The sequence below is a fragment of the Watersipora subatra genome, chromosome 4 (assembly GCF_963576615.1).
Source record: "Watersipora subatra chromosome 4, tzWatSuba1.1, whole genome shotgun sequence".
In the NCBI taxonomy this organism is placed as follows: Eukaryota; Metazoa; Bryozoa; class Gymnolaemata; order Cheilostomatida; family Watersiporidae; genus Watersipora; species Watersipora subatra.
The window spans coordinates 2,458,426-2,468,827 of NC_088711.1; the positions used below are offsets into that span (position 1 = coordinate 2,458,426).

Sequence of the window (10,402 nt, forward strand, 5' to 3'; positions counted from 1 at the left end):
CCATAACAGCTGTAGTTTGTATCAATCCGACAGTAAGGTCTCAGTGGAAGGTTTAGGGACATGTAATGAGTGTAGAGCGGGTCATATATCATCTGTATTCCTCTGGATACAAAAATAGTGCATCACGCAGTAAGTGTACAGAGAAAAGAGAGACACTTGTGAGCTGGAGAGATATGCTGTAGATAGCATCAGATTATCTATAGTCACACTAGAAATTAAAGATGCACAAGGAAAGGCTATTTTAAAACTCGTCATATAAAATAGGGTTCAAATTGCTAATGCTTAGAATTTTTGAGATGGAGTTATTTTAGGCTACCTCTATAGAACAGTAGCGAAGATAAAAAAAAGCTAAGACAAGGGTTAGAACTTGTTAGTTGACGACAGAAGATGTGCACATGTTGTTCAGGCCACAGACGCCATCACCTCTGTAGGCTCTGTAGTATCCCTTCTCTCCCCAGCTTGGTCCCCAGCTGTTCTTGATTATCCAATAGGGGGTGTTATTTTCTGTAATATCAAACAGATAAAGCTGGTAAAGAGGGACTAGCGGAAAAAGCTAGCATAATTTAGTAGACATATAACAGAAACAATGTTAGCCTGTGAGTAGGGAATAAATTGGAGGCAACTCATCCATGAAAGGCAAGGATCTCATGTGATTAGCTGACTCATTCATGAACGTTAGTGTTATGGTAAATAACAGCTGCTGAAAGGACTGCGGTTTGGCAATGTGCCAGAAGTTAGTTACAAAACACTTCAAACACTCTTTCAACTCTTTAGACTAGCTTATAGAGGATATGTATGGGAATGCAATGCTATCCCTAGTTGACTGACTCTGTTACATTAAATAGGGAGGCATTTTCTGGAGCAATACAGTGTTTTAAATTAGGGCTTTAGGCCGAATATGGCTAGTTAGGTAGAAGAGTAGTGTGATGTGGGCACATACCAGTTCCATAGCCAACAATGAGCACACCATGGTCAAGCTTGTCGGGGTTGCAGAAGATCTTCCAAGGATGAGAGATCCCACCAGTGTATAACTACAACCATGTGAATATTTGAAGCGATTTCTGGTGGCACCAGGTTATCAGTTTTTATAAACGTGTATGAGCCATGTCTAGGAAAGGTTAGACAAAAGATATCATGTGCCATGATTGGCGAGATTATGTAGGAAAAATCCTTGTTTTTTAACCAATATAGCTGGTGATTAAATTCACATTTTTACAAATAATTTTCAGTGGATATAGAATTTTGCAAGCCATGATAAAAAAATTCAGTGTAATATCTATATCTGGAATTGTTTCTTGGCAGACACAGCGCAAGTTTACAGATTGTCACATGATGTCAAGGACAAGGGTCAACAAAATATAAAATAGAGATAATCCAATTTTCATTTCAATGAGTAACTCACTTGCATGACATTGGCATTAATTCCAATCGAAATAGGACCATTCTTTGCGAGCCACTGGGCCATTTCTCCCTCATCCTTGCTGATAGCCACTGAGCTATTGATATAAACAGCAGGTGAGCTTTTCAGCTTGCATTTCTCATCCACTCCATCATATGGATAGTCTTTCTCTGTCTCCAGTCCTGCAGGTGAATGTGTCATAGTTGGATGTCGTGTAGCTAGGTGTGTGACTCATATGATGGTTAATATATATTACTAAATGAGCATATCACTTGCGGGACAAGGAGTGAACATAATCAGCTGCCAGTACCGCATGTCACTAGTAACACATATAACTCCTACAAGGGCGAGTAGGTATACTGTACTCTACTCATATTATGCAAACAGGGCCATTCTTTGCAAGCCTCCATCCTTGCTGATGAAACAGAAGAGTGAATATTACTGGTTCGTGTTTGTTGCTCATACGATAGCGAATACATGTTATTGGATTAAATAATACAAGTGTTGGAGTGAATAATGACATGCAGAGGAATAAAATATAGTGAAAAGCCGAGGATATTCTATCCATTTATAACTACCCACCTCCCAGCTTCATAATCTGTTTGTATGCATCAGATGGTAGACCACCTTCACAGCCCTGGTCTACCTTGTCACATGACACCAACTCTGCAATAGATTCGATATACATGCAAGTAGGTGGAAAGCAATACAACCTCATAAGAGCAGAGTGCTACAGGTGGTGATACCCAGGCACGCTGCCATCAAGAGCCTCCATGACATCTATAAACATAAGATTGTGTGAACCAATCTCTGCTTTTAGGGCGTATCCAGAGCATGGGAGTGAGAGCAAGCACGAGCGCTGATAAGTAAAGTGTGTTTGACTGGAGTGTTTGACTGCACGCCTGCCTTCCCTAGACATACATGTCATAATGAATAACCAAACATCATTTCAGCGATATGGTATCTGAGCGACTAAAAGATAACGAAAAGGATGGGGCGGAGTAGTGACCTTTGGCGTTGGTATCATTTTCTATTAGCTGAGGTCAGGGTACATGTTACATGTGCATTCCAGCACATTACTACAAGCCAGCATATTACTACAAGCCACTCCTGTGCAATGTAGAAGTGATTTCCAGCATTCACCCCATGTTTGAGACAGTAACCTGCTGCAAGACATTCCTGAATAAGTGACTTGTAGTAAGTAGTTAATATTGCAGACCAAACTCATTTCACCTTTTACACAAAAGAGCCAAGTCAACATAGTTGAATTTGTGATGTACCTTGTTCTGACAGAGAGACCAGTTGATTCTTCTTGAGGAACCACTGACCCTCGATATTGCCTGTTGTAGAGAATGCCCAGCACGAGCCGCACTGTCCCTAAAAAATATGTCTTATTTTTTTAACCATTTTTTACATGGCCTGCTGATACGGCCAGAGTACAACACCATCTGTATGGCAATGTGTGAGATCGGCTAAATGATTAACAGAATTGTCGGAGTTGTTTGCACTTGAAGGAGGACTAGAAATTAAGAATAGTTAGACTTAGCTTACACCTGTCCTTTGAACAGCCAGCCAACATACGAGTTCATCAAGCTCTCTAACAATAAATATCAGTTTAAATTGGATGTGATGCATAAGTTATACAAAACTTTGACAGTAATAACCTTTTATCTATGTCAAAGATAAATTAAGATTAGCCTCCTCCTGTCAGCCCTTTATGTGATGTTTGACCACATGCTGCTGACTATACTGAAATACAAGTGTGAATAGCAAAAATTATAAAAATTGTGGCTAGAATGGGTGATTCTGCTTGACCTGTTTATCAAAGGTTCATGAAAAGGTTCATAAGTACAGAATTGAAAATTTAATAGCAATAAACTTTGCAGATTTTAAAAATAACACAATAGTTATATAATATTGGTTCCAATGATAGGCAGTTGCAAATAATATGCTTAAATTACCAACAATGCCGGCTTATAAATTTAGGACTATAATTATATTAACAGTAGGATCCTACACAATTTTGCTGAAGCCGCAGCTAAAAGAAAACTATGCTGTAATATGATGTTCATATTGTAAATGTTTTAAATTAGCCAAGTGTATGTTTGACTACATAACTATAATTATAAAACTGCTGTTAGTAATTGACCTGGACTACTGCTTGTGTGCAAACTCATCAAACCCTTATCAATTATTCCATAAGGAAATAACTCTTCATAAAATAAAGCAATCTTTCATACTAATCTATAACAATACATAGATCATTGCGATGTCACACCTTTATAAAAACTTACTTGATTCTTGACTTCTGTGACCGCTCCGTGGTCTCTCCAGTCGTAACTGTCAGGAGCAGGATCTTCTGGGATGGCAGCATAGGGAAGGTTGTGACCCTTCGCAAAGAACTTGGGATCCATAACGTAGCTGGAAAACTCTTCCTCTGAGAAGTATTGGAACAATGGTATAATTATATCCTAATGCAAAAAAAAAACATTGAATGTTGGTAATCCATTGAACAACAAAAACCTGTCAAGTTCGGTGGCATCTAGCCTAAAATAGAACTATTACATTGTAACAAGCTAAGCAGTTGCTTGAAAAAAAAACTACCAAAACCTTGACTGAATGATCCCGGTGGACGACATAAGTTAGTTCAGAGTTATAATGAAAAAAGGAAATAAGGAGAAACTAGGAAAACATTGTACCATATGCTTTATAATAAATTATGTAACAAACATGTATTGCAAAAGCATAGAGTTTACCAAAAGCAGATATCAAATGTGGGCTTGCAAAAAGATAGAGACTCAAATGAGATAAAAAGCGATGCAGAAGAAAATATAGATGATAAAAGTCCATGCCCTATGATGACCTCTAATGCCTGCAGTTTAATGATAAAATGTGCCTTAGACTCTGTAGTTGAGAGAAAGGCAGGACATATCCTAGGTAAACAACACTTACCAGTCAGATCAGAAAATTGAGTGACACCATAGGTAGCAGTCGACTGTTCTTGCTCTTGCAGAATTTGGGCTTTAGCCATATTTGTCTTGAATATCTCAAACCTAGCTACTTCATCTAAAATTTTCACAAAATTGAGTACAATAATTGCAAGCAGCGCTTTGCATACACCAATGATATACAGCCCCCTGGCTGTATATCATTGCATACACTCATACAAATTAGTCAGGTAGTCATATTCAGTAGTAACCTAGCTTTAAAGAATTCTCACCTTCCATTCCTAGATATACTTTGTTATGCTTAGCCTTGAACTCTGCCCAGTCAGCAGCGTAGTAGTCATGATCATCTCCTCCAAGCAACTACAAATTCAAAGTACATGTATTTGCATTTTTCGTGCAATTGAAAACGTCCCTAGACAAGAAGACAAATTGTACGTTAGGCGATCTTCAAATAATTTCTTCAGCAGCCTTGCAGTATTGCATTACAAGTAAACAATGAACAAGCGACGAAGGATATGTTCTTTTAAAATATTTTCAGTACACAAAATATTTATTATTGGTTCAACACAGATAAATAAAGAAGTTGTTGATAAATATATACTTTTCAAAGCTATTTCCTACTTTTGTTGTACATGCCTGTGCTTCTTACCTGAGGAGCCGCATCAATCAGAAATATTTGCGCAGTACATGCGCACAACAACAAAACAATCGACTTCATACTGCAAACGAAAGCTATCAACCCTTCTTTAACGAGCTCTAAGATCTATGTGACTGAAACAATGATATGATCGCCAAAGCCTATTCTAAACGCGTGGACTAGTAGTAAACAAAGAGTAAATGTTGATCACGTGATTACACAGCTGATTACACAACGGGTAGGGCTCTAGTCACGTGGCAGAAGAGTAGTCGATAAAATGTGGAGACAACTCCATCGCCAGTAGTTGTGGAGGCTTATTTGTGCATTGCTGATTCTCAATTAAATATACAGCAGCTATGTTTCTATAGAACTAGTTTGTTTTTTAATGGTAATCAATGTTTCAAAATTATTAGTAACTGCCATTTTGGTATGTATAAGCCCATAATCTGTAGATTGTCATACCGTCCAGCCATATAAAGCCTATGCGTATTCTCATTTGCGAACTCAAAAAATACCTATTTGAACTTTGCAGACTTTTGAAATATTTCAGCAAAGAATATTGTACTTGAATATAAAATGGAATATGATACCAAGTAAATTAGGCTAAAATAGCACTCGTGGCACTACAAACAAGGATGATCATCCAACAAGAAAGGATTACATGAAAGCATGTGAAATGGTCATACACCAAACTGCTTAGAGTTTAAAACAGCAAAATTCAATGTAGTACAAAGCTGACCTCTAGCTGTTGATTCTGAACTTTTCTAACTCAAAACATTGATTAGAAGTGGTGAATCATTTTAGACCTTACACAATGACTGTCTTGTGACATTGTTTATGATAAGTTTAAGTGAACTCTCTGGGTATCCTTAGGCGTGACAAATGCAAAAACCAGGCTGTGATGTTAGAAGAAACCCAAAACAATACAGAAGATATATAAAAATGTTAAGAGATGATAAGTGAATGCGGATGCTGTAGAAACGCTGACAAAACATTCTATAATAAGCTGATGGTTTGAAGTCTGTAACTAGTGTTAACAAGTCTGTAAACAAACTAGTTGCACTCATGGGTCACATGGCAAACCACAAGCTTCACAACTGCCAGAGGAGTCCCAACACTTGAATATATCAAGCCAGAACTGGTAATAGAATAGACTGGGTTTATAAATAAACGCTGCCAAACACAGTCAGGATAGCTGCTTGCTGTTGCAGAATTCAAATTACACCTTTCCATGAAGCATTATCGGTGCATTTGCTATGTATACCTTCTCTGTCTCAAGCAACTTAAAAAAACAGCATAGCATTTTTTTTCTTTGAATGAGTAAAATGTAAGAGGTCACATAGGGCAGCTATGATGTAACTTTGTATAGCACCATTGTGTTGAGGTAATTGAGCCGCCACTGTACATAGAAAGCTACAGTTTATGTAGTGTCCCTATTATAGCGAGTTCTTTGTGTTTGTACCAAAGAGCCATTCATTCTACAGGATACTTCTTTGTATTATGTGAAACCCTCTAGTCAGCCTCCTTGTATTGTAACCGCCAACCATCTCAACATTGGGTTCAGGTAAGCCATAGACCATGCATGTGGATTTCTAAATACAAGTTTCCTGTCTGCATACAAACAGGTGAGTCATAATTCTTAGTGTCTTGTAGGAATACGATAATATTTAGGGTCGCTATCTGTTCTAGACAAGCTGCTGGTGCATGTACCTGTACGTCATTATATATAAGAAATATTGCCAGTCTGTATAAACAGACAGTCTAGTTTCTTGCTATGTAGACATGCTCTCAGCTTGGTATTCACATGTGCTCACTGAGCCAGATTATAGAGCATTGAAGTCAGCCCATGAAAGCTGAAAATAATTTAATTATTTTTCAAAAAAATTGGGTACTCTTTGAAGCAAATTTTGATATAAAAATATAAACAATTTCAGAATAAGATAAAAGAAACTAATATTATAGTCCATTAGAATATCTTTTCAAGTTTATGTCGGATGATGAAAGCTTTGTGGCCAATTCCTGGAGCGTGGTTTGACTCAGGATCACGGAATAGTTACTCTAGTATTTGCTAATAATAGAGAGTGAGCAATGATTCCATTATCACGGGCTGTTTTCTACTCAACTACTTATCCTTGCTGTGATTTCAAAGCCTTTGAAATCTCGGAAGCCAGTGCTTGATTTGAAATGTGCAGCTATTATAAATGTGCAGTGGTAAGAGGCAATAGCTGGAGAGCAAGTGATAAATAGGATATAATAGATGCACATGTATTAAGTTCAATACATGACCAATATTGATCTTTATTGATAGAGAAACAGCACTGTCTGTCTTCCATAATCGGCTCATAACACCTCAAGAAGAACTACAACGAACACCCTCTAGCCACAATTATGGCTGATGATAACGACAACGAGAAAGAAGTACCGGAGTTTGACTCTGGACTCTGTTTTCCAATTCAAGATGGAGGATTTGCTTACAAAAAGTCTTACACTAAAATGAACAATAAAAAGTTAAGCGGAACAATTGATTTTCGTCTCAAGACAAGTGTAACCAAAGCGCTGCTGAAAGAGAACAAGTGTGGTAAGTTAGGTCTATTTTTTATTTTAGTAAAAGCTGACAACTATAAATAGTTGAGATATATATTTAGCACACTCAAATCTTTATCTTGCAGTGCTTATTTGCTTAGATGCCCGTTTTACACTGATTTAATTCATTTTGAGACGTAACCGGAATGTTTGAACACTCAAACTTCTTCGCATTAGTAAGTCTGTTATAACCAGCAACTCTTTTACACCATACAGTCTGTTAAACTCTGGTGAGGTATATTCAGTATCAGATCAGTATTATGAATAAAATAACAATTTATGGTTGTACAAAGTTCTTAAAGAGTAATAGCTAAACTGCTTGTAGGGCAACTCTAACAAGATGTGAGTAAATATAGATTATATTTATAAGGAGGTCATTCGCCAAACAGGCTCTCAGTCTATATAGCCAGTCATGTTTTTCAATGGCTCAATGTTTTTTACTCCTTATTTTGAATGGGTGCACAGGGCAAGCAAACATAGCTGCAAAGGTCAAGACTTGAGCAAACAATTGACTGTAATCATATTATCTGAAACAGTTCATGCTAAATATGGCGAGTGACGTTCTTCATGCCAACTTTAGTACATGCGCTTGTCAGACAGCAGGTCCGAAGACATAACTGGTTTTCCCGTGGGTCAACGCCTCATCCGTTAACAGTATTGGCCATGTATTGGCTGTATTGACCTTCAATACAGCCATGCGAATGAATCTAAGTATCTATCTAAATAAATCTACTCTGTAGTAATAACTGCTGCAGATGAGAGGAAGCTGCAGAGATCATTGGCTGCCCTCACTCATGACCAGAATAAGCAAGTTCATGCCCAGAATTACCAGAAAATGAACTTCACATTTCGCCTAAGATGTAGGCGCGAGTCTTGGCAGAAGGAAGACATGTTTAAAGTGGATCGGCTGAACCTTCCGCAGTTAACACCAAAAGATAGGAAGCTACAATCCGCTTCCATACAACAGGTTAGGGGATGTGTTTGTACCACAGGCAGCGGGTTAGACCTAGTGTTTGTACTGTAGGTAACAAGTTAGACCTAGTGTTTGCACTGTAGGTAACAAGTTAGACCAAGTGTTAATAGCGCCTGTAGTTAATGTGGCTTTTAAAAGGTCTATAGACAGAACTTTCTTTCAAATATGTTACCACAAATTATACTAGCAATCGATAATAAAAAAATTGATGGCACAAAAGTTACTCATTGCTCTTTCACAAAAACTCATCAAGGAGCAATTGACACTTAATTGTGAGCTTCTGTAAAAGATGTTAGCTTATTATTGACCAATACCCTTGCTTGCTGCAATGATAATTCTAGCTGCAGACCAACTGAATGAAATTTGAAGGACAACGAAAATTTGTAGCATTAGCCTATTTATATTGGGTGTAAGAGTTTAATCTTAAGTCGAATAATTGAAAACAACTTTTTGGAAAGCATAAAAATCACAACTAAAAGGTTGGCGGTATCAAGGTCTCACTGAGAAGATGACTCTTAATTTGTTAATTCTATACACTATTGAGCACATTTTTTTTGGCCATGCCTTATTTACATTTAATATTTGTTTCAATAACTTCTTCATAATAAACATTCTATTTCTGCGACTGGTAGCCTCAGTTGTACCCATATTGTGTGTACGTACGTCTGTGTCGGCACGTGCCCCCTACTAGTAGCATAGATTATCAGCTTTTGATTAGCCATGACATAAGAGTCATTCAAGTATAAGTTGGTAGAATAGCAACATGCTCAATCAGATCAAATATTGGTTATTGGTTTATGAGTCACTAGAATCTAAATGAATGCATACAGGTCTACAAAATGGCCGACCATGTAGAAAAGCGCAAAGTTTCTGTACCACTCCTGCCTGTCATGTATGGAGATTTGGAACCAAAGATTGTTGAATACAAGAGTCATACTTACTTAACCAAGCAGCCCGCGGTTGTACAACTGCATCCTGCCCAGCAGCAGCGGTATGACAAATACAGGTAAACACAACTCCTATATCCACTCAAGAAATCCATAAAGTGGCAATGGTTAATTATTTAATTTATATTATATTATTGCATTGCCAAAATGTTTGTTAACATCTTTTGCATGTTCAAGACATCACAATACACACCATTATTTTAGAGGAATGAACTTGCTTGGTACAAGGTCTGTGCTAGACAAACGCTTTCAAGGACTTTCGACAGCGCTCTCAGATGCCAAACTTACTGTTGGTGATGGAAGACTAGACAAATCAGGGCTGGAGAGTCTTTCAAAGCACCAGAACTTTCGATATTGCAACAATCTGAATAGCGGCAGCACTCAGCTGGGTAGTCATGGTTTTAAGAGAGCTGCCACAACATTTCAATAGCCTTCACATTTTCATTTTCATTATGTCTATTCCCTAGTCTATTAGTAACCTGAAAGTCAAACTCAAGTTACTAAAACACAACTCGGTTTCAAGGTGTTTGAGAGCTAACTTCATATTCATTGACTAAGTTTGGGAAAATGAAAGCTTTTCTTCCATCAGTGCTGTAATGCTGCTAAACAGTTTGTCAAGCCGCAAAAAGCACCATTTTTGATACTTTGGTTTTTAAAATTATCTTGGTGTTGTCACACCTCAATCTACAATCCCTTTATACCTTTACTCTTTGCACCCTCGCTCTATGATACACAAATCACTCTCATGCAAACAGTCATCTTGAAACTGAAGCTCATATAGTTGCAAAAGATAAACAACCTTTAGTTTCCAAGCTTTACAAACACCATAAGTGGAGCTGTCTCTTCTTTTAATTCTGCTAATTCACATAGCTCATTTTAGAGAAAACAGTTAAAATAGATCTACTCTGTTTCTTC

General features: G+C 37.5%; 1 protein-coding gene and 1 long non-coding RNA gene across 2 annotated transcripts; one reads left to right on the forward strand and one right to left on the reverse strand.

Moving 5' to 3' along the window:
• Window positions 1-72: 72 nt before the first annotated feature.
• Window positions 73-5,157, reverse strand: LOC137395287 (cathepsin L-like). Its single transcript, XM_068082165.1, has 9 exons — window positions 4,997-5,157; window positions 4,620-4,707; window positions 4,352-4,465; window positions 3,694-3,836; window positions 2,680-2,776; window positions 1,982-2,065; window positions 1,403-1,581; window positions 941-1,031; window positions 73-504 (listed from the first exon to the last, which is right to left on the reverse strand). Exons 1-9 carry the CDS (start codon window positions 5,063-5,065, stop codon window positions 371-373), a joined length of 999 nt encoding a protein of 332 aa, XP_067938266.1. The 5' UTR covers window positions 5,066-5,157; the 3' UTR covers window positions 73-370.
• Window positions 5,158-8,409: 3,252 nt separating this feature from the next.
• On the forward strand, window positions 8,410-9,781 carry LOC137392760 (uncharacterized). The gene is made up of 3 exons (XR_010978242.1): window positions 8,410-8,534; window positions 9,371-9,546; window positions 9,692-9,781. It is a non-coding gene; the product is annotated as an uncharacterized lncRNA (long non-coding RNA).
• The last annotated feature ends 621 nt before the right edge of the window (window positions 9,782-10,402 follow it).

Coding starts and splice junctions, on each gene's coding strand:
- LOC137395287 (XM_068082165.1), bottom strand. CDS start 5,065: ATGAAGTCGATTGTTTTGTTGTTGTGCGCATGTACTGCGCAAATATTT. Junction 4,708..4,996: donor TGATTGATGCGGCTCCTCAG/GTAAGAAGCACA, acceptor TTGAATTTGTAG/TTGCTTGGAGGAGATGATCA. Junction 2,777..3,693: donor TCACAGAAGTCAAGAATCAA/GTAAGTTTTTAT, acceptor CATATTTTTTAG/GGACAGTGCGGCTCGTGCTG.